Source organism: Aythya marila, assembly GCF_965140915.1.
Source record: "Aythya marila genome assembly, chromosome: 11".
NCBI classification, from domain to species: domain Eukaryota; kingdom Metazoa; phylum Chordata; class Aves; order Anseriformes; family Anatidae; genus Aythya; species Aythya marila.
In genome coordinates, this window is record NC_139052.1 from 5,508,024 (window position 1) to 5,532,719 (window position 24,696).

The window sequence follows — 24,696 nt, forward strand, 5'->3', positions numbered from 1 at the left end:
CCTGATGCAGGTTATAAACCTTATTATATCAGCTGTGATGCTTGGAAGAATACACAGCTGGCAACAAAAACTGGTAACATGACTTCTGTCCTTCAAACAGTAATGTAGAGATTAAAGTCTTTTGGGGGGGAATTATACACAGTCCTGATGACTTTATCTGGAATTTATATGTGTAGTAAAAGGACTGGATTTCATCAGTCTTAGTCTCACACCATGTATTTTTCATTTTCCTATGATCCTACCCAAGTCAATCAATATAAAGTTAGAGGATGTTCACCTTTTGTTACTTTGCTGGTTGATAAAATGCAAAAGCTTTATCTGAACTGCACGTCTCAGAGCAAAGGTATCTGAAGTTTTCTTTTCTTACTTTCTCTCTCTCTTTTTCTTTTTTTTTTTTCTTTCTTTTTTTTTTTTTTTTAATTACAGAAGTGTCCATTTTCACACCTGGCCACTGTTCCCTGAAAGGCAGTCAGGACTTATTCAAAGATGTCAATTTTCAGGAACTTGTGTATAGTTTATAAGAGGAATATGATGTAATCAATAATGTGTTTTTGTTTGTTTGTTTGTTTGTTTTCCAGGAGAACTTGTAGTATGAGGCTAGCATCTGAAATACTGGCAACATAAAAAATAATATTAAAAAAAATATATATATATATCCTGCTTTTATTAAAAGTTCCATGAACTGTTCAAAGCAATTTATAGTTGGCCTAGACCAAGTACCCTGTGTATATAAATAAATAAGCTGAATAGTCAGAAAACAGATTTTAGGGGAATACTTCTGGGAGACACAAGTATGTATTTATTTCAAAAGCACATTAATTGCAGTTAAAAGCTTATCACAAGGATCTAGAAGTTTGCCATTAATAGTTTGCTGTTATTACCTCTTTTCTTCTATTTTACTACCAAATAGCAGAGAAGATTAGTAGCATAGGTGAAACAAAGCCTATATATTTTTATTTTGCCAAAATGTTCTTGGTGCCTAATAGCCTTGCAGTACCAGTTGATCAGTATTATCAGAAACTAAAGCCTTTGAGTTAAGTCCAGATTTACGGTACTCTAAATGATAGCTGTTTGCTTTCAATCTAAAAGATGATTAAATATTAGGAATACTTATATTAAGGGAACTTACTAAGTTATTTTGCTATTCATGTATGTGTCATAGCAGGGCACATAGTAATAACAAGTACTTATTCATTATTAAGAGCTATTTTCTGTGACCTAGATTAGCTTTACCTGTTGCTCAGATATAAATGATCAAGTATCTAATTGAAGGTTCTAGCCTACTTTCATATTTACTTCCTGTGGTTACCATTGTGTGACCAAGCATAAGAAGAAAAAAATCAGAATGGAAATCAAAAATCAAGATACTTTTTAAGGAAAGTCTAGATAAAATGGTACTTTATCCTTGAGATATGCTGTAAAACTGTAAAAATCAACCTGAACAGAAAAATCAATATGAATGCATATAGTACAGAAAACAGAGAATCCACAGAATTGTACATCAGCAGACAAAGGAGAGAAGTCAGTTTTAAACTAGTTTTTTAATTACTATGTTGAGAATACCGCCTTTTACTAAACTTGAGATGTACAAAGCTCTGTATTAATGATGCATTCTTTTTGTTTAATTTTGAAAAATGAGCACTGGTAGTACTTTCGTATTTGGGTTAAAGAGAAAGAACATAGTTCTTGCAGTGAAAATCATTTAGAAAGCTGAATTTCTGTTAGGGTAACAGCCTCTAAAACAGGAGAACTGAGATGAGTAAAGAATTGTTCTTGGTGTGTTTGTAAGCTAAATGTTTTTACAACTGTCGCTCTATCATGGATATTATTTTCTTGCCTGTAGTAGCAAAAGTGAATAAAACTAATGGGTTACAATGATTAAAAGTACAAAAAATATAAAATAAGATGATATTTAAATTTTGAGTCTTCAAGGTATTCACTACTGCAAATTTTATGTTACTAATGCGGGATGAATGTTTCTCTGTGTATGTCACAGTGTATATGCAGAGACGGATGTTATCTAGTTGCCCATTATTATATGGTGGCAATATGTATTGTATTCTAAAAGCTTTGTCTTTGACACTGATTTGCCACAGATTCTTTTTCATGCACATAGTATAAGAGTACTCGATTGTAAAAATAAGATGAAGTGCTTGAAGTAAATCTTGTTTTCATTCAAAATATGCAGTGAAGATATAACTTCATCAACCCTTAAGAGCATTAATTGTGAATTATCCTGTTAAGTAGGACTTAAGTTGCTGAAGAGGGAAATGATTTGAGTTTTGTGTTCTTCACTTGAAAAACACTGAAAAAAATCCAACCGTTTTGGGTCAAAGACTGCCAAAGGTAGCACATGCATTTGTTGGATACTAACATCTTGTGAGAACAGATCAGAACGCTTGTAAAACTATGGATATGTGCACAGAGAAAAACAAAATCAAACCACAAAACTCCTAACAGATTTATTTTTGCTAATTTCAGATAACTCAATAGGAGTCTAAGTGTTATATGGCAATGTGAGCACTGAATATTTAAGAAGGCCCCGTACTGAGTACATTTGTTCTTGTCCTCTTCCTGTTTATGCCTTTCAATTTCCCTACATATTGAGTTCCCCACATACTGAGGTTTATGTCTGCTCATACTGGGCTAGCATTTTTTATGTTTAAAGCAATAAAATGATAGTTAAGCTCGTGCAATCAAGTTAATGATTGTTTTCACATATCTTGAAAAGAGGGGGAAGGAGTCATTAACGCAATGGGTAGTTGATATGGTAGATGTTGTTTAAATTGTAGTTGTTTAAAAAACAAGTACTTACATATTGAGAATCTTACTTTTTTTTCCAGTTTGCACAAACTCATGATTTATGATATTCACGGATCCTTTTCCCCTTTAAGATATTCATTTTCTCATCAAAAAGGAATTAAATTGGTTTAAGACTACTTTTGATTATAACAATATTTTTTGCAAACCATGTTAATTAATAAAAATAAATCTTCATGATATGTGACAAATGTGGGAGATAAATGGATTATTTTGAAGTGGCTGAAGGAAAATAAGTGATAGTCAAATCTACTTTTGCTATTGGTGTTTCTTTTTGTATGAGAATCAGGATGTTTTAAGATTAAGTAATATTCTACTTTCTTCTTCAGATTATATAAAATCCATGTAATCATCCATGTAATTGTATGCCAGGATGGAAGTTCTTGAACGTATAAATAATTATTTTTTTTTCTGCTTCCCTCCTGCAGTTGAATAATCAATAGGCTTTTTTGTTTGTTTGTTTTCGTTTCGTTTTATTTTTTCCAGATAACCTTTTTCATGCTGCTGTCTGCAGTGTGCGTAATGCTGAACTTGGCTGGTTCCATTCTCTCGTGTCAGAACGCTCAGCTGGTAAAGTCCCTGGAAGGATGTCAGTTGGTGAGTAATAAACAAAAAAAATAATAATAAAAAAAATAATAATAAAAAAACTGCTAAAAAAGGGCAATAGATTTTTTCATTTGTTTGCATTTTATACATATATTGCTTCAATTTCCAAACAGTATGTGTTTCACAGAGCCATGTATAGCCCTTGATAAATCGTGTTGGGAAAAGTTTGAGAATTAAAGTGCTGGCATATTTACAATATCGTGTCACCTCAAAGACTTGCTTCTTAGTATTATGTTGGAAACAGACTAGGTGAAACACAGACCACATCAAAGCAGCAAAGTGCAGTGATTACCATTTGATGTTAGCAGTGTCAGGATTTCATCCAGTGTCTACTTCGACAGCCAATGTATTTCATAGAAGTGCTGATAGTAATTTTTTAGTATGCATACATTTTTTTAGGCCAACCTAAAGCAATTCTTTTATAATTTCTAAAGCAAATGTATGTTAAATAAAATACAGAATAAAAACAAAAATTTACAATGATACGGCATGCTCTGAATTGTTAAAAAGGTATAGTATACCTAAGTTCTTTATGTTTGTCTTTTAGGAGGAGCATGCATATATGTTGAACTCTAAAATAGTTTCAGATTTCAACTCACAAACAAATCTATAGAACTAAACTCCTGCTGGAAATCTCTAATTTAAAGTAAATAGTAAAACAATGATTACTTTCTTTGTCATAAATTGGGAAACAAATGGTATTAAGTTGTAAGAATGACAAATGAGCTCAAGAATGTTTATGGACATGCATCAGTGCTCTTTTTAGTGTAATCTAGCTGACAGTAGACCAATCGCATTATCTAAACTGCATGAGTCCGCATTCACAGAATTCATTAAGTATTAGTGATATGTGAGCATTTGCCTGTATTGGCCGTGTCCTTTGGGCACGCCCCAAAAAGTTGATTTGAATGATAAAGAGAAAAGTAATTTTCACCTCTAATATCTCCACAAAATGCTTTTGTACCTCTTTTTTTTTTTTCTTCAGCCATTGTTTTCCCCTTTCTTTCTGTCTAACACAATCCTTCAGGCATCCATTTGAACACAATGTATTTAATAAAAGTAAGTAAAAAAAAAAATATATATATATATATATATACACAATTTCAGCAAATACTTAGAAAGGCATGTGAAAAAGGCAGAACAGGAAGTCATTTGGGTGTAACCTGTCACACGCTTACATCTTGTTTAGTCAGTGTTTAAGCCTGTGTTTCGTGTTCCTGTCACCCATCCTTTTTTCAAAATGTCTGCAACTCCATAAAGGAGTGAAGCTTTCTATGGTGTTTGTGATTTCCAGCTGTGCTTAGGGTAAAGGCATTGCAGAACCAGATGGGTGCAGCCATATATATATGTGTGTGTGTGTGTGTGTGTGTGTATTTATATAAAAGTAACCTTTTTTTTTTGGCTGAAGGGGTCCATCTGAACTTGTGTAGAATCTTTCAACTCCAAGCCGACATGGGTTTGACAGATGTCCAGTAAGTTGTGTGAATAGACTTCAAAGAGCAAATCCCATACTAGATGGAGAGGAATGCACATATCAAGGAGAGTGCTGTTTGTGCTGTTGTGGCTTAGTGCATGCAGGCAAGGGTCCTGCTCCTTCTATACATGTATGTGTACTTTTCTAGTTCTTTTAGGCAGCTGTCTACAAGCAGGGCTAGGTATGACTCTGACTCTCTCGGACTGCTGGTTGGTCCAGCTGTGGCAGCACACTGACCATGCACACCAGCTAACAAGTTAAATGCACAAGTCTTCAAAACAAAGCAGGTTGGAATGTATTCAATGGCGTTCAGTGATAAGGTGCTGTTTGGTGATGATTCCAAGCCTATCACCATTTAATTTCTAAATTATATTTTAATTATAGCACTTCAGAAGTATTCAAGTACAGGTGAGTGTTTGGGGAAAAGGAGCAAAATGCTGTGATAATTACTTCCTTTATTATGAAAAATTGATTAGTCCTCTGTGTTGAATTTGGATGTTGTTACTTTTATTGCTAATTCCTGAAGAACAGGATTCTTCTGCTCATTGCAGTTTGTTTCTTGAAGAGGCTTCCAGTGACAGAGTCGTTTTCCATCCAAGCATTTAAGGGGCATACACTTAACCATAGGACAGCTACCATTCAGATCAATGTGAGAGTTCATTGTACATAAAGAGAATGCATGAAGTATTTGTTTATTATCAGCTTGAAGGAGATGCTGTTGCACTATTTCATTTCTTTAGTGCAAGATTTTTTTCTAGGGCATACATATCAAAACTTTACCCTCTTGCCTGACGTGTTTTAATTCAAGATACAGCACAGGAGATCTGAGATGATGGAGAGAGAGAGAATTACATGCTATTTTTTGAGATGAATAGGCATTTGCAACGTGTAGTATGTGTCAACATCCTTTATGGAATAAAATTGGGTTAATGAGAATCAACAAAGCGGCATTGCAAGGACAGAAAATTGAAATAAGTTCTGCTTAATTAGCACATTTGTAAACAAAAGAAGGCAGTAGCTCCAGCCAGTGGGTAAATGCTCACAACTGAGGGGGAAAAAAAAAAAAAAAAAAAAGAGTAAATAGCAAGTCTTTAGTCTTTTAAATGTTCTCTTTAGTACTCTCTGTTCTGCTTGTGAACCCTGTGTCTCTGACTGAAATCTGGTCAGGATCATAGCCTCTATATGAAACTTGCTGCTGTAGAAGTAAGCAGTGACTGAGCTGTGCAAACAGCTGAATTCTCGGATCATTGATAGAAACAAAAATGACTAAATTTATTTCAGATACAGTTGTTTTTCTTTTTTTTCAGCCTTTTTGAAAGAATTGTGTTCTAGTTATATGCGATGATTTCCACTTTGAAATTTAATACTATTTCAAAACATTCTAGATTCAGTGGTTTTCATTATTTGATCTGAATTTTCAAGTAGCCTTGGGATTTTCTACTGTGTGTTTTCCTGTCTCTTCCCTCATTTATTTTGCCTTCCCTTGTCCTGTGCTAATAGGCAGTCAGGGAAAGGAGTGGTATCAAACAAGTGCTTTCAGTGGGCAAGCAGAGAGACAGTTCGAAAGTGGAAGCAGGCTTTGCCTTTGGGTAGGGATTCTGGGATTAAGAGGTGTAGTGGGTGGGCACATAAGGACTTCATCAGAAGGCCCCACATGTACCCTTGTGGCAGAATTCAAGGGAAACCTTTGTTTCTTTCTCCAGGCTAATGGAATATTATCACTCAAGCAAGCATTTTGCAAATAGTCCTTTGCATTTTTTCCAAAGCTGGTGCACTCAGCTACTAAATTAAAAATGGAATGGTTACTTTTTGTTTGTACTTCCGTCAGCTTTTCATTCCTGCTATAGATTTTCCTCTGGACTGGTGGAATGCTGAGCTAGCAAAATAAGATAAAACAAATGTTCAAACTGCACATTTCAAAGTTGAGAACATGATGAAATGCTAACTAGCTTTGCACTGTATGGTCTAGTTGCTGATGAGGGCAGCTAATTTCACTGTGACTGTTCATCATATCTCAGTTGTTTCAATATAGAGAGTTTCTTCTGCCCATGCCTTACTTAGATTTTCCTTAGCAAAAGTCGTATTTCAGTCAGTTTGTGGACTTGCACGTGAATTGTATCACAGTGTTGAAATGTTCATATGTAAGAAATTCTGGTGTTCTCTTCTTAAAGACCACCCACAGGGAGAGAGACGCTAATGAACACCACTGCTTTATGATTAAAGGCAGAATTTGACTTAGAATTTGGTAATATTTTGTGTTGAGCATGTGTAGTTATTAACGTTTGTCACTCAAAAAGGAAAAATACCATTTTTAGCAGCTTGTCCTAAGCTTGTATTTCATGTTAATTCCTGCACTGTGTGACTGAGTGTACATTACCATAACTCTGAATCCTGTGGCTGCCTTCTAGGATACAAATCTAGAGTGACGCAGCTCTTTGAGAGAAAATTCAACTTTTGTAGACATGTTTTTCTGAGGTGAAGTTAATGTCCTTTGTAAAATGTACCAGACAGAAATCTGTGAATGGATTTCCAAGCACAGTACGCTACAAAAGTCAAATTCAGAATCATTACCCTAAAAGAGAACCAACGAGGAAGTAACAAAACAATAAAATAAATTTCGTCCTTGTCCGGAAAATGTACTGGGAAGTACTGCAGTTTCAGTGCATGAGACAAATAGTTGCTCTTCTTTCTGTGTGAACTTTAATGTTTCTGTCAAACCCATTGATGCTGATTTTTTTCAAAAGGAATTTTTGTCACATTTTGGGGAATGTGTGGATAGCTTTAAAAATGTGATAATACAATCTCCTGTATCAAGGTGTTTAAATTCAGAAGCATTTCACATGTGGAGTAGTTGTATGAAGGAAAAGGAATGAGAGAAGTGTCTTGTTTTGCTGTAAACATTGGGGATTTGTTGTAGGTTCCATAATGCATAGTTTTGTGTGAAGATGAAAAATGTGCTCACAGTATGTTAGCATTTTGAACATAAAATCTGTGAATTTAGTATTTGTGATCTTTATCCCGCAGCTCAGCAACATTCAACACTGCAGGACAAAAAAATACATGTAGCTTCGATGTCTTGTTACAAAAACCTAACGACTTTTTGACCCATGATTAGCTGTAAAAACTACAGTGAAAACCTCAAGCTGCTGCTGTAAGTCAGTGGAAGCAGGATGTGTACAGAGCAGTTACACACTCAAGCTGTTCATTAAAGTGTGTATGAGAAACAACATTTCTGTCCTACAAAATTCTCTTTCAAATATTTATCTCTAAAAATTATGTTCAGTGTGATAGGGTATAGCAGTTTGTATATTTTAATTTATGATCTACAGTGGCACAAGAGAATTTTGCTGGTTTTATTTCTTAGTCTTTATTTGTCTTTATTTGGTGCACCTGCCATATTGTAAGTCACTTAGTCATTTAAAAAAATAAATGTTCTAGTTTGAATCAAACTTAGTTTTGCTTATGATTCAGAAAAGTAGTAATAGTGCCTATCTTTTTATGGAGATGTTGCTTATAATGTATTTTTCAGTTATACATGCTGAAATTGGCTTGTGGTTCTAGAAACATAGACAGGAAGGCTCCTTTTCCCCTGAATTATGTTTAATTGGAATAAATGGAGAACGGAAAAACAAAGGAAGCACAACTCGATACAAGATGAATGGCATAGGCCAGTTCCAGAACTGACGTTTCTTTGTATTTCATTTTGTGCTGTAGCTATGTTCAAATCTGTGCATATTTAAAAATAGTTCTTAAAAACCCATCAAAATATATACTCGTGGTTGTGGGTTTTTCATTCTTAGGCACCTATCAGATTTTTCTCCTGATATTTCCCTAACTCTCGCTTTTCTCCCTTAATGGATCCTTCTTCTCTTTGCATAAGCTGCTACAAAGATCAAAAGTTTGTTATAAATGGCTAAGTCCCAAATAGGGTTACAATCAAAGTTTACAATTTATTAAGCGAATAGAGGTAAGCAAACAGCGCTGGGTGTGCCAGGAGTCTCTGCTCCACCAAGACGCACACCAGTTACATCAAGCAGCTGATTTTTATGCTCCTAGGCTAATATATATATTCATTACTACTTCTAAAAAAAACCACAGGGTTATTATAATTAGTTTTCGGAATCCAAACCCTCCTACTGGAGCATGCGTATCAGTCTCCAGTGGTCCCTCTGGGGGTGTCTGGGGGTCTCTCGTGCTGAAGGCTCATAGTCTTCCTCTCTGTTGTCCTTCTCCTTTGTCCAACTTGGCTGTATGTTGGAGACTTGTGCAGCATCCCCTGCAAGCTTTGTCTTTTAGTCATTCTTCAGCTTTCCCCTTCTCCTTAATCTCCTGGCCAGATGTCAGAGACTTGCATAGTGTCCCATGCAACAGTCATAATAGTTAGCAGTTATTCTGAAACCCCCCCCCCAGATATCAGAGACTTCAAGGAAAAGCCTACAAATACATTTCCCTTCAAGCTCTCTATTGACACGAATTGCAAAAACATTCCTTTGCAAGATACAAGAACTATATACATTAACCACTCTGGTTTTCTTAGACTTGTGGTTATACAAGGGTATGTAAGACAGAAGGTCACATTCATCATACCCTGTGGCCCTAGCATTGTTCCATACTGACACGAATCAGATGAACACATTTCACAAGTTTCTTCCCATAATCATACCAGCATGGCTTTCTTGCAGTTAACTGTAGTGTTTTCAACTTTGAACTCTTATATTGTGTTTTGAATTTTTGTCATGCTGTTCTTATGACACCATCCTGAGTGTCATGAGTGCATGTGCACTCAGAATTTCTTTGTTAAAACACCTTTAATACGTAGACAGAATTTGATGAATTGATACATGAAAAAGGTCTTGTCTATGCACATTTTTTTTACGATATTGTGGTATAGGGGATTTTCTGTCCACACGCTCACCAGTATGTTACCTTAATACGTCTGAAGTTCTCTACGTTGCTGGAGGATCCTTTATTTTTTCTGATCCTCTTCAATGTAAAAATCAGATTTTAATGTTTTTGGTCACTTTTGAAGTAGCTGTACTGATTTTTGGCAAGATTAAATAAACTTAAAAGACAATTCCTGTACGTTGGCAGCTCAGGCTGATGTTTGAAATTTTGCATATGGTTTGGATGAGGGTGTACTGTGCAACTGTCCCAGGCATGAAAGTACACAAAATACACAGATTACTGACGTTATGCTTGCTAACACAGGTAAGTATTGGGAAGTGGAACACAAGCATATGTAGGATAACTGGTGGGGGCTGTGTACATGGGGTGGAGTGAATGGTGCTTTATTCTTGATTTCTGCCAGCTCAAAAAAAAAAAACAAAAGAAAAAAAAAAAGATTTAAACACAGCAAAGAGAGGGGCAAGAACACAGGTTTGGAGGCACTGCCGGTAGTTGCTAATGTAATTGTGTCTGAGGCTAGCAAACAGCAGCCCTGCAGCTGGAAGAGGGAATCCCAACTCTCCTCACTGTATTGATGTAGTGCTATTGTTTGTGCCTCTATGGGTTTCTGAACCCACACACTGGATGGGATTGGAGGACTAGCTTGGACTAAGAATAAGCCACTCCCTCACAAAAAAGAAAAGTTCTGACAATGTTTAGATCACAGGGTAGCTGTATGAATTCCTGGTCCTGCCTACACAAGTGTGAACGCAGGAGTAGGGCAGGGATGAGCAGTCTGGAGCAAGAGGGCTCAAGACTGCTTTCAGCTGCTGCAGTGCTTTAAGCACAAATGTGATGGCATCCTGAGCCTTCAGTACTGCTCCCCATTACAGGACGAAAGTTAGCAAAGATGTCGCATCAAACATACTTGAAGGAAAAGGTGTGCAGTAGGACAAATTGTTAAAAGCTCTCCAAAATGTATGTGTATTGAAAGAGGATTTTGTTTTGCAGTCTGGTTGAAATCAAAGTATTTTGACTAAGCTATATTTTTCAAGAAGACTTCCTGATGTTTTGCAAGAGCTTTCATGTAAACAATAACCTTAACTCTGTTTAAGAATTGAATTAAAGGGAGAGTTACCAGGCAGCATAAAGTTACAGAATCTTTCAGAGTCAATTGAGAATTTCTCAGAGATAAGGGATTTTAACCAAGCAGCTATTTCTGGTTTTAGCCTTTTTTTTAAAGTGATGCCAGTTCATTACATGAATTAAAAGTAGACCTGGGATCTGAATTTCACATCAGAAATATCAAATAGATTTCATCTTAAGCCAGTGACTATCTTTCCTTGAACAGAGACAGTGTGGATCAGAGCAATAAATGTTGTAGCAGTAGGTGGCTTTGTCTGAAGTTCCTTTTCCTTGTTATAAAAACTTTTTTAGTAGCTGAAGACCATATTGATTTGCTGTGTATCTGGTGCTGATGGAGCAGGTATGCTGCAGCATTCTGACTGCTCACTTTGATGCAGCTCTAAATTAAAGGTGCAAGTTTCAAACTTCCGTTGTAGCAATTATCTAACAGTTGGCACCATTTCTAACAGTCCCCAAGGGGTTCAAGAGCAAGACCTCCCCAGTGGCATTTCACATTTTGTATTTTCCATTGATTTGAGGAGCTGAGGTTGTCTGATTATAAACCGTAGTTGGGTTTTACTCTTGTCTTTTGATTTTTAAAAAGAGAGTATTAAGAACTGTCAGGAATTGAAGAGGAAAAAAAAAAAAAGCTGCCTGAAATTTTTAAAGCCGATTTCTGAATTAAATTATATGCTGATTGGAAATGAACAGCACAACTTTTATGAAAGTACTCAAACTATATTTTCTTCTGCATTTGTTTTACAAAGTGTGTGTTTCAGGGTGTGACCAGTCAGTGTGAGTTGCCATAGAGAAATATTTCTAGTGCTGTTTTCCAATATGTGGGGAATGGTCTAATTTATATACTCAGATTTTTTAAAATCCTTTTTAACAATTATACTGGCTGGAAGGCAGTCAGGACTCTCAGGACTTGAAGCCAACTTTCTGCTCTGAATGTGGCTTCATTACTGTATGTGGCAAGCATTAAGTCACCTGCATCTCATCTGGTAAAGCTTGCTCATTTGTAATGGACTCTGTTCTTCCAGCTGCTGTGCTGGTTATCAAAACAGAGAGTACTAAATAAGTCTGATAGGGATGGCAATAAAAAATAAATGTTTAAGTAGGTAGCTATTAAGAGTACCCGAACAATTTTAATATTCTTCAAGTTCTTGAGCAGCAAGAAAAACTTGTGTAGAGATGATTCTATGTACAAGTCTATATGAGGTACAGGGAAAGCTTATATTTGATTTTCTTTGTTCAGAAAATTGACAACACCATAAAAAATGACCTGAATTAAGAACAATAAATATATATTTTCATTAGGATTTTTTTGCAGTATTTGTGTCTGGAAATTTTAAAATGCGTTTGCCTTGCAAGAGAGTAAGTAGTACGGTGGTTCAGATCTCTTAGTACCCAGCTATTGTGCTTCCATCTTTATTTGGAGGAATACAGGAGTGATTCAAATGACTGAATGCTACTTTGAATCTATTCTTTACATGGAGAGCCATGGAAATTTCTCATGGGTGTCATTCTTACTACTGATTATTGGATTATGGAAACCTGGGATCTGCCAAACTCATAGGTCAAGGGACTCCCGTGTGATATGAATTCCTTTTCTTGGTACTAACCTAGACTGAATTGCGACTAATGACCTGGAGAAGTAAGGTATGTCCCACTATCAGTCCTTCAAATAAGCTGCAAAAATGGGAATGGAGAAAGCATAGAAATGCTGAATTGAGAAAATTAAGGTGATGGCAGTTCATGATAGCAGGCTAGGTGAAAACATTTATGAAGTTAAATTTTGGCTTAAAACTCTTTGTTGGAAGGAAGCAGAAAAGTAGATGCTGTTCTTTCTTTGTCTTTTATTTTTTTTTTTAGTGTAGAAATCAGAATCAGTTTAAAAGTTCATATTTAGCAGAATGGAATTTCTTTAAAATCATAGAATTTTAAAGTTTATATATATTCTTTAAGAATGATCGGGTTCTGTATTCTTAAAAAGGTCTGCTCTAATGAAAGTCTATAAAGAGCAAAATGTCTAGTGCTTTTTAAAATGTAAAGTCTTTGAAAGCTTATTGCATTCAAAACAAAAATTAGGAAAATAGACAGCAAACCTTTACCAAAGTTAAAGTACATGAGCTTAGATATTACTGCTTATTTTCTCCACTATTTCTTAATGCTGTTTTCTCACTTCTCAAGTGTATGTCATGTTTCCTAGGGTAATTATTTCTGTATGTATGTGTAAGTATGTGTTATGTGTGTGACTGTGATCATGTCATGTGCTTTTCTGACTTTGTTTTTGCTTGTTTTTGTCTTTCCCCATCGGGTATGATTTTATGTTTATTCAGTTGAGTTACTCTGCTTTCAACTGCCTCTTTAAAGCAATGCCTCATTTTGACTCTTGAAAAAGATAACACTCACTCTTGCTCAGTATACTCTTTGTATTTTACCTGTTCTTATAGCTTCTATTAGCCAAGGGAAGACATTCTCTTTCAGAGACTATCATAAACTCATAAGCTAAGGAATAGCAATTGGTATTTACCAGTTATTATTGTCACAAAAAGTGTAAATGTAATTGTTTTTTGTTTACTTATGCTTGCTATATTTTTTTTTCCTCCCCAGATTAAATTTGACAGTGATGGCGTCTGTGTTTGCTGTGAAATGCAGCATCAAACATCAGGTTGTAGCAACCTTGGAGAAACACTGAAACTGAACCCTCTACAGGAATGTAATGTTGTGAGGTTGACCCTAAAGGTGCGTTGTGAGAAGAATTAACCGTATATTTTAATTTTAAATAATAAGTATATAGGAAGACAAAAATGGGTGGTAAAAGGGGTAGCGGGTGGTGTTCTTGGTGTTTGCTCTTAGGTGAAAAAAAATATCGAACTTCACCCAACAGAATGTAGTACTTCTGTGTTTTGTGGTTTACATTGTATGTTACACTGTCAGTATCTGTATTTGTATACATGATGATTTTGTTAGAGCTTACTTAAGAAACAGAGGCTATGATTGGTTATGATTGATATTAGGAGGTACAGGGACAGTTATCTTTTTTGTTACTGTTCAAGAAAGCTAAAATCTTCTAGCTGGAAGAGAATGGTAAGTGTTCATTTGAGATGATGCTGGAAACATGCTTATATACTGCTGTGTAATGTTGTTAGTAATTTAAATCTGATAATGTTTTGTGTTAAAACTATCCAGTTTAAGAATGGACTGGAAATAATAGTAATATTTTGTGATTCAATTATATCACAATGTAATTGCATACATATTTCTTCATGCATTGTCACCAAACAAGCAAGACATGGTGTTACATTGGTTTGGAAAACAGTAAGTAATCTATGAAAGAAGTGGTCAGAGAAAAGAACCCTAAACCAAGGTACAGATGTTGATTCATTTTAGGTGTATTTTTAATGATCAACAGATCTAAGTCAGCATATATGGCTCTCAATTTCAGATGATAAATTTTAATGAAGTTAGTAGAATACAATGGAAAAAAGTGGTGAAACTCAGCATAATAAGGAGCTTAGGGGTTTAGACTATAGAATGAGGCCTGAAAATTCAAAGTTATATTGATATTAGAAGATATATTTTAGTTCAGGACAGGTATAAGTCCTGCAAAAGATGTTATAATAAGCAGCTAAATATTCTTCAGCTATATTAAGAAAAAGAGACAAGAAAAAGATCTAGCAAGTAGTAAGGATCAGGTAGGAGTTAAAAATAAATTGGTATGGCACCAAAAGTCAGTAAGAACTCTGCCTCAGGTTTTAATGAGGATGACAGGAGGGCAAAAGCCATTTGGGTAGCAGGATCTAGTAATTGACAAAGAAGCAAAAACTTAGTGTTGCTGGTCAAAGAATAATAATAATTTACTACCATTTGGAATGCTAAATGCGGGACTATATTCAGTGATGCAGTTATAAAGAAAAGTGAAAGGTAGTACCTTCACTTTTACAAGAAAGATGATCAGTCTTCACATTTTTGCAACCGTTAAACATTAAACTTATCTTACAGAAAAAGCTCACTTGTTGATCCTATAAAAACAAAAATTGATAGAGCATATGTTTACTAGCTGTAAATATATCTGCAGAGGCAACTTTAACAATAGAGAAAACAACTGTTTATCTTAGAGGACGTTGTCAGTATATGAAGTGGGTAGAAATTACATATACTGGAAATCAGGGTGAAGTTTCTAAAAGGAATGAATTTATAAAAAGGAACTGGTGACATCTGCTTGCACTAGCAGAAGGACTGAATTAAAACCAGGAGTTCCTATGAGTATAATCTTAGTGCAGCATTAATTATGTTCAGAATTTTTCAGTTAAGAGGATAATTATGACAATAACTTCTCTCATAATGTTTCGTAAATATTTTTCAGTTTTAATTCTACATTTGTTTTCTCTTTGGATTTGAGAGCTCTGTATTCCTGGCGAATCTAAGAACAACATCCTACTATGCACACAAGGAGGAAAAAAAAAAAGAAAAGAAAAACCAACAGCAAATTCAATAGAAAACTGACAATGATAATGCTTGCTTAATTTAATTGCTATTAATGACTACTGTGTGATTTTGAGAGAATGCATTTTTGAACAAACAGGTCAATTGTGGTTGTTATTTGGGGTGCTGGGGAAGAGAAAGGGTAGAATACCAGAATTAAGAGTATACACCTCTATGTATAATGCTATGTAAGTTTTATTCTCTTTCTCTATATTAAATCTGGGGGATACCTCATTTCCACAAAGTAATCTCTGCCTTTTTTTTTTTTTTTTTTTTGGTGCTAGCAATTATAGGAGCTCCATTGTGAACAGAACAGTTGCACACATACTGGCTGTCTGATCTTGTTCTCTGTTAGTCTCTCTAGACTTTTTTGAATGTTTCTCTATCATCCTATATATCTGTTATCTGTGCAAACTGGCTTTTATTCAAGTAAAACCAGAAAAAATGCAGGAGAGTAAATCTGTAGATAGACACATGTGCATGCCTGCATGTGAGCAAGTGCATGCTGACCTAGTTATAAAACTGGTAGCATCTCTGGATTACATTGCTGATGGTACCTCAGGCAAAGTCCTAAATCTGTTTCAAGATTAAACAGGTACGAATGAGATCTTTTTTATTATTATTATTAACAGTGTTACCACTGAATAGGATAAAATGCTGGCATGTTAGTCTATATTGACCATCTGTTGGTTTGTAAGCAGAATTTTGGGGAATTGAGTTTTTCTTATAACAATAATTACATGGTATTATCCTATTGAATATTATTTTACCAAAGAACAATCACATAATTCTGAATTTTAGATAAGAATGAGCTATAACTAGGTGCAAGCTTTCAGTATGAGACTGAATTTTCCTGCAAGCCTTCGTCTGTGGAAATGATTCCTTCCTTTTAAACTGAAAATATCTTGGATTTACTAAAAGCATGCAAGCAACAAAGCTGATCTTCTTAAGCTTTTGCTTTGAGAGGATGAAGGTAGACATAGAAGATGGAATCATTGTAATGTATTATTACTGCGTGATATTTGCACGTAAGAGCAGAATGTTATGCTGCTTTGGTGTTGTAATTATTTAGTAGGGTATTTTTAATTATTTTTAACAGCTTACACAACCCAGAATACATGTAGTCGTATATGCTAAATTATGATTCGATATAAATATTTACTTCCTATTTTACTTAAGTACATCTGTAGCATGGGGTTTTGACTATGCAGGCTAGGGAAAAGCTGTTTCCACCTCTATTTTCAGCACAAATATCTCTTTCAGAACTGCTGAAATTCAAGTACAGTATAAATACTAAAAGTCTTTTTAAGGGTACTGATTGCATTCATTAGCATCGTTATTAGGGATTTATCTAACTTAGGGTTCTTGCAGTTTTCCATGTGAATGTTTCATCGTCTTTGAATCCAAATTTATTTTTACTGCGTTTTCTGCTGACCAAGCCTAACCATATGTTTAATTTTTGCCATTCAGAAAAGCATGCTTTCACTTTCATGACAGAGGAGAATGGCTCCTAAAATATTCTTTCAAGTTAGGAGAACAGGCTTATCCTCTTTGATGCTCCTCTGATTCCCGTTGTGACAAAATGCAAGCTATTTAATTTTGCTGAACCGAACCAAAATGACTTCGCTAAAAGACTTTCTAATCTATTTGAAATTGGGTAAAGCTCAGTGGAGAATAAATAATTTCCTCTAAGATAAGATTTTTTTAAATGCTGGAGTTGTTTCAAGTTATTTAACAGGTAAATGAAAATACTCAGTATGCTCAGGGTGTGGTAATAATAATAGTAGGTATAAAAATCTATTAAAAATATAGCAATTCAGTGTTCACTTCGTATGTTGAATAGTGGAGCAACAAGTATTCACTAGTCATATATAACAATTGTGTAACAGTCTACTCCTATTTTTCCATCTTCATGCATATTTCTGTTCCTAGCTTAGAAAATGAGTGAATATGTTGTGAACTTCCCTCCCAGCTGAAAAGCTGCCTTTTTTGAATGGCTGAAATCTGTTTATTGTTTACTTGTTTGATTAATTTATGGAACCTTAGCTTTTCAGTAGTATCTCCCTAATAAACCACCAGTACTGCCTTTAACGTAGATACCTGCGTTGATGAAGGTTATACAAACTCCTTGCCAAGCAGCACAGACATTTTTGAGTTTATTTTTAAGCAGCTGTGCACTGTTTTCTAAAAATATAGTAAATACTTTAGACTCAAGTAGTAACAATTGGTAACAATATGGTACTTTAATACCATAAATTGATTTTGTGAAGCATTGGCCATTTCTTCATTTATAGTTTAACGTGCACGTGAATGATTTTCATTCATGGTTCTGAACTCATTCTTTGTAAATGAAGACTGTCTTCCTAGTCTTAGAGCAGCTATTTTTCCTAGTGTTTTTCAAACATATCCAGCTAGAACAACTGAAGTTATGATTTCAGTTAGAAGAATTGTTGTCCTCGAATTTACAAATAAGAGAGGTACATACAGACTAATTTCATGGGTGAAGAAGCTTTCCTGCTCATTATCTCTTTCCAGGTTATAGTGGTAGAAGAAATGAAGCACCATAATTGAAGTCAATGAAGGAGAAAAGAAATCATCTTCAAAGAATTATAGAAGTAAAGCTGGTTTTAGCCTTTGATCAGTGTAGGTGTTAAGATCCATGTGTTCAGGACTACTGATTACAAAGGGTACTTCTTACACATTGGCAAGCTGTTTTTACTCCTTGTATCGTTTATTGACAAAACTCTCAAAAATTCATGGGACTGAAGAGCCTCCAAAACTATGAACCTTTTCTTTTCACAGGAAAATGATCTTTTGGGCCAGCAAAATGGGAGTGTTTTGTAAAGTTCAATAGAAAGTTGCCAGTTCAATACTGCTGTACAGGTCAGAACACTTAACCAGTACTGGCCTTGTACTATACAACTTATTTTTTGTAATGTGGGCATGATTAACTCAGTTCACAAAGAATAATACTATTTTCAATGTTGTAAATAAGCATGGAGAAAAAGAAGTAAGTGGGTACAAAAAGCTGTTCTTTGTTTCCTTCTACAGCTAGATAGATTTAAATACAGGTTCTTAATTATCTATAAGCAGCACAGCTGGATAACTTCCCATATAATATTTGACAGAAAGAACAAGTACTTCGTGGTAATAGTGCTTCGTCCGTGTGATACATTTGCATTTTGAATGTTAAATTCCCTGGCTTGGTATTCATGCACATAATTGAAAGTACTGTTCATTGCTCTGATATGATGAAGAGGCAAGGGATTGATAAAATATTTACCCAAGTCTGCAGTCGAGTCAAGGTGTGAAGACATCCAGAGGTTCTTGTTTGAGTTTACTTGATATTTATTCTGTATTTAATGGGTAGATAAGGGGAATTATGGAGGTTCTGCAATAGTTTGTTAAAAGGAGATGGATTAAGCAAGGCAGTTGGTTATTTTCCCAAATAACAATTAAATTATGCTTAAGTATGTAACTATATTGGGTTTATGCTATAGTCCTTTGGTGTGATCAGCATCGCTTGGCTTCATGACAGGCCCCTAAAAACAGTGATTTGTCCTAGGTAGTTGCATATAAAAAGGAAGTTTCAATGAAACTTTGTCTCTTATGACTTGCTGTATTATGCATTTGATGAATAAAGTGTACACAGCCAAGGTGCAATGCTTCATTCAAAAGGTTAGTGTATCTTACTGCTTTTTTATTGCTATGAGTTTGGAGATATTGTATGTATGGAAGCAAAGTTATTTGAAATCTAACTTACTGACCAGAATTGTATGCAGATTGCTGTCAGTAAAGTGGTATTTCCCTTCCAAGCCTAAAAAATTGCATTGATGTTTTGTTCTTAATATTGAAGACATGTATTATTAAACGTATTACAGCCTGATTGCAGCTGTGATTGATTAAAATGATTTCTCTACATCTGGTTCTGGAAGGCAACCAGTAGTTAGTAGAGAGAAATTCAGTTATAACTTTATTTTCTAAGATATTCACCCTTCACAGTTGGAGCAAAATTGGTTGCATTTCAGTTTTACTTTGTATTTGTTGTGGTAGAAGGTACAAATTACATTTTAAAGGGAAACATTTCAGCTGTTTCAACAATATACTTGCTGTGAGTGTTCTTTGATTATCAATGACTCAGTTCCCCCACCTCTCCCATCAGTAATATGGGGCTCATGTCATTGCTATTTTTTTTCCTTTTGGATGCTATCTCAAGCAAGAGATTTTCTTTGCTTCTGTTGGGTAATTGTGTGTGTTAACAGCTGTTCTAAATTGCTTTGTTAAATGATTGTTTCTACAGTTGAGTTATCAAAATGATAAATCAATCACTATTTTTTCCCTGTTCCAGTTTAATATTATCTGACTGACTTATCATCCAGCAGTTAAATAGAAAACAAAGAAAATGAGTTCTTAGGGCAAACTGCTTTTTCAGTGTGTTACTGAATATTCTTTTTTGTATGATATTCTCACTGAATTATGTCCTGAAATTATATTTTTGGACTAGAACATATTAAAAAATGTTTAAAATCAAAGTTCAGATCTAAAAATATACTCAGGTAGTGGAATATAACTCCTAGTCTGATGTATTCCATAGGCTTTATGCAAAGTCTAAGATTTAGAGAACTTGCATTTTTATGTAGCAATTTCTCTGAAAAATAGTAGACTTGAAAATGTAGGTTTTCTTCCTACAGTAAAAAAAAGGCAATAGATACATGTATCTTCTGGCACTGCTGCATGTAGTTTGCTTTTTTTTATTTATTTTTTGTGTTTTTTTTTTTTCTTTTTTTTAGTTTATCTGAATCATTAGCTACTGTTGCATCTTCATTTTGGTAAAATTTGAGAGACAATCACTTTTGCCAGTGTCTCTTCCTTTGCCTTTGGTCACTCACAAATCACAAAAAATCCCTGCCATTTTCTTATCTTAGCAGTCACTTGCAAACTGGTGATGGAAAGAGAAAAAGGTAAAGATGTGGCAGTAAAGACTGAAGATTTTGTGTGCCTAGAGGTGGTTAAAGGGAAGAGGAAGAGGTTTAACAGTGTAAGGCACTGAAGTTTCATAGCTGTTTTTTGTGTGGTCTGATCTCACTGATTCTCTCTTATGGAGACCACTTAGGAATCCTTAGTGCACAGATATAACTGAAAGGATTTCAGTAAACTTCTCTGAGTCTGCCTTGGTTCAGAATGCTTTTTGTATTTGGTCATTCAATCTGTAGAATATAAAGCCTTCTCCCATGTTGATCACAGTAGGAGATTACTAACTCTAAAAGGACTCGTACTTTAAAAATTACAGAACTTTTTCTGTGTTTGCTTCTTATTGTAGTCTGGTTTTTGCCCTGTCATATTACTAGCAAAGCTGTGATATTGGATTCTTTTCTGTTGTATCAACTGAAGTATGTATGACCCTGTGGATATCAACTACACCAAAATGCTATGCATCAACATTCAAATCAGTTCCCTCCTTATTTCATTTTTTGATAGAGATGTTTTTAAGAGGAATCATCTGCTTCCTAGGCATTCAGTAATGAGAAATGTGTGTAAATTTTTTACAATAAATGACAGTAAGGTATTGCTTTATTGTATTTGTTGCTGTTGTTCTGTTTGGGTGTTTTGTTTCCTCTTGAACTGCCTTTGGGATACTAGAATATTGTGTCAGAACAATCAGCAATTGCTTTCTGAGATTACGTTCATAAACGTTGCTGCTTGCTGTTGTTGCAAAGCAGTCTGTGACTAATCAAAGTGTCAGAACTTTAACACTTTTTCTAGTTTGTTTTGGTTTTTTGGATAGTATAATTTCTGTGAACAAGAGTACTTGTACTTGTCTCCCACTGAAGGGAAGTAGCTTTCTCTACTTTGTAATCCACAGTGGGAGAAAATTTAGGTGTACTCTGTATGATTAAGGAGAGAAAACATACTCGGTGAAATGTAGCTACCAATGCGAGTTCTTTTCTTAAATGCCTAAAGATACCTGTAAGTAGGCATATAATGTCTAACAAATCATGTATGTGAGTGACTGCTGATGCCATTTTTAGCTCAGACCTTGGCAGCATCAGTGTGAAAATAGGTTGTTCCTTTCCCTTCCAGCAGTGAACGTGAGATAACGTGACCCATATGTTGGACTGAGATAACAGAAAACTCACCTGCTTTTTTAGATGCCAAATGAAGCCTAGTAGGCCTTGACACAAGATTGCAATATATTGTATTTATTTTCAGTGTTAATGCCTATAAAAATTTGTCCTAATGGCTAAATTCCATGTTGGGCCTGGACAAAAGGAGTTGTGTGCAACCTTTTGGGGTGAATATGGTGGGTATCTGTTTTGGATGCCTGACAGTTCATTAGCTCTCTTTTCAAAAGATAAAAGCAAATTTACTAGAGATGATTATATAGACTGCAAAAGAAAAAGCATTTTTTAAAGTTGACTTTGAGTGTATTTTCTCCAAACTTAAGAGTTTTTGAAGGTTTATGAGATAGCAACGTTGTTATTTTCTGCATTTCTTGGTGGGGCAATGTAGTCACTAACGTAGTCTGTAAATTACACTTAATTGCAAAGATTATAGCTTAGGCAGCTTACATTCATCAGCTAACATCTAAAAGCAATTGCATTGAAGAAAACTAAACATGTTTTGAATGCTCAAATAGCATGTAAAATGTCCAAAAAAAAGGCATCAAGGATCCCTTTCCAGGGCCATGATTAAGGATTTTAAAAGAATGACACTGCAAAATATTAAGCTGTCATTTTGTTTGTTATGGTGTGATTGGATTTTGCATAACTGTTGGCAGCGCTCGAGGGGACGCAGCAGTACAAACTGTGGCTTCTTCTGCCTGCTCAGATACTCAGGGCTTCCAGCTAGAAAGAACCTTAGGATCTTTCATTTGCCACTCACAGAGCCTGTCACCTGAGTCATTGTACCTATCCATAATTCTGGAAACGTGCAAAGAATGAAAGACACATATTGTAGAGAGACGTATTCTATTTGTATAGCCAGCAATGCCTGCTTGTGTACCTGGAAGCACTAGAAGACCTAACTTCTCACTGCTTTTGATGCACGTAGGCTTTTCTTGTAGCTAAACTGCTTGGTGGGTGTAAATATTCATTGGTGGCAGGGGGAAAACAATGCTGATGTTATTAAAAGTTTGGAACAGAATAACTTTCTTACAGCCAGTTTAGAAAATTCAGCTTTTCTGCAAACTACTAGCAATATATTCCACAAGCTCGTCCAATTTAACATGTGCACATAACCCCAAAGGGGAGGTATTTCAGCTTAATTAGAATTAATGCGTGCATACAAGAGGGAGGACGGGAGGAATCTCTCTTCCGTTTCTGTTCAGCCTTCCCAAACGTAAATACTTCTATGATACATAGCTACATATTAGACCTGGTGGAGAGCTCCAGTTTTGGTTTCTTGCCAAAACGAAATGAAATATATGTGCAATGACAAAATGGCATTTTTGGCTGAAATACTTCTGCTAGCTCTATAAATAGACCTAACTATTTTCACATTGGAGGAATGTTCAAGTTCATCTCAAGCAAAGGTTTGAAAGATTTGCTTCTTTTTGGCATGTAAGATAGAACCAAAACAGGCTATTCTATACTCATATTATGGTATTAGCGTTAATTAGCATTTGGTTTTAACTAGATAGTTTTTAGCTATTGTGCTGAAGAAAACGCAGCAGAAGAAAAGAGCATGCACACAGAATTAGCTTTTCAAAGCCAGTTGATTATATATATAAAAGAATCTGCCAGATCAGTTTGTAGCACCTTAGTTGGTGATAAATAGGTTTGTTTAACTCACTTTTTAGGCCTATAGTGCTCTTACAGTGATTTTTTTGTCCTCTATTGATGTCCTTGAGCTTTTCTCTAACATTTTGTGGAATTCTGTAGTTAAACCATGTTTATTCCGAGAAGTGCTTCAAACAAAATTTCTGCCTTTTGTTTGAGGTAGCACTTAGAGTCACAGAAGGGTTTGGGTTGGAAGTGGCCTTAAAGACCACCCAGATCCAATCCCCTGCTATGGGCAGGGACACCTCCCACCAGCCCAGGCTGCCCAAAGCCTCATCCAGCCTGGCCTTGGGCACTGCCAGGGATGAGACAACTTCCCTGGACAGCCTGTGCCAGGGCCTCACCACCCTCTGAGCGAAGAATTTCTTCACTTCATGATAATTTGTCCAAATTATTTGTTAATTATGGTCTTTTTTCTTTCGTTTATATCCTTTATTTCTCCAAATATCTCAATGATTCCTCCACATTTTAAAGGTTCAGCCTGTTCTCTTCAGTAACAGCGTATTTCATAAGAATCCTACTAATGGAAGACAAGAAGCCAGTCAGCACATAACACCATTTAACCTAAACAACACACCTCCTTTTCTTGGGCAGACACTGCTTCTCAGTTCACTTAGGTGAGAAAGCTATACCCAATACTCCTTACAATTTTGGCTTGTCAGAATCTGTTTAATAAAAGATGCTTCAGTGAATTTAACAGCTACTCAAGTTTGCTGCCATTGTGCATATCTGAAAACGATGTTGTGTTATGTTTCCCATCTGAGAAACATTGACAGTGAGACAACGTTGTGTTCTCTGATCAGTGTAGGTATTGCAGAAATCAACCAAAGATCTGTCACTAAATCTCCTGGTTCTTGTACTGGACGTAGATTTCCTCCTCGAGACAGCTATAAAGGTAGCCGTCTGTGGCAAGTGCTGTGGAGAACGAGGTTAGTCCCTGTTGTGGTTACTGCCTTTTCAGAGACGTTTCCTAAAGGACATCTTAATTGTCATCGTGTTCCAGCTGGAATCTGCATAAGCACCAACACTGTCTTTCTGGGTAGCATGTTTGGCCATAGGGGGTTTTAGATTTTGAAAGGCTATCACTTGCCCACTCGCTATTACAGGGCACTAAATGAGTGTGCTATGGGTTACCTAATTACCTGTTCAGCAGGACACAGTGAAGAAATTTCCTGAAGATGGTAAATAGCCTGATGCTGAATAATGTCTGTTTGGGGGTTGGATTGGGTTTGAGGGTGCAGTGAAAGTGTTACTTGTTGGGGTTGGGGTTGAATCCTTTCTGAATTAAAACATAAAAAAAAATTTTGAAAAAAAAAATCAAATGAAGTAGTAGTCTTGATTTAAGAAATGCCTAGTGATAGTGAGGATACCACAGGCATTGCTGTGTTACTGCTTTCACTGTTAAAAATTTGAATCTTTTCTGAATTTGTTTAGCTTTGCTGTCTTGATACATTTTTGGCTGATGTCTTCTCTTTTTAGAACTTCATGAAATACATAAAAGTTTCGCATTGCTACATT

The 24,696-nt window shown here is 35.5% G+C and overlaps 1 protein-coding gene across 1 annotated transcript in view; it reads left to right on the top strand.

The window, feature by feature from the left end:
- Positions 1-24,696, top strand: part of ENTREP2 (endosomal transmembrane epsin interactor 2) — a 129,955-nt gene that overhangs the window by 72,806 nt on the left and 32,453 nt on the right. Inside the window, exons 3-4 of the mRNA XM_082769542.1 lie at positions 3,307-3,417; positions 13,526-13,657. Coding sequence (XP_082625668.1) covers positions 3,307-3,417; positions 13,526-13,657 — 243 coding nt within the window. The remainder of the gene's footprint in view (positions 1-3,306; positions 3,418-13,525; positions 13,658-24,696) is intronic.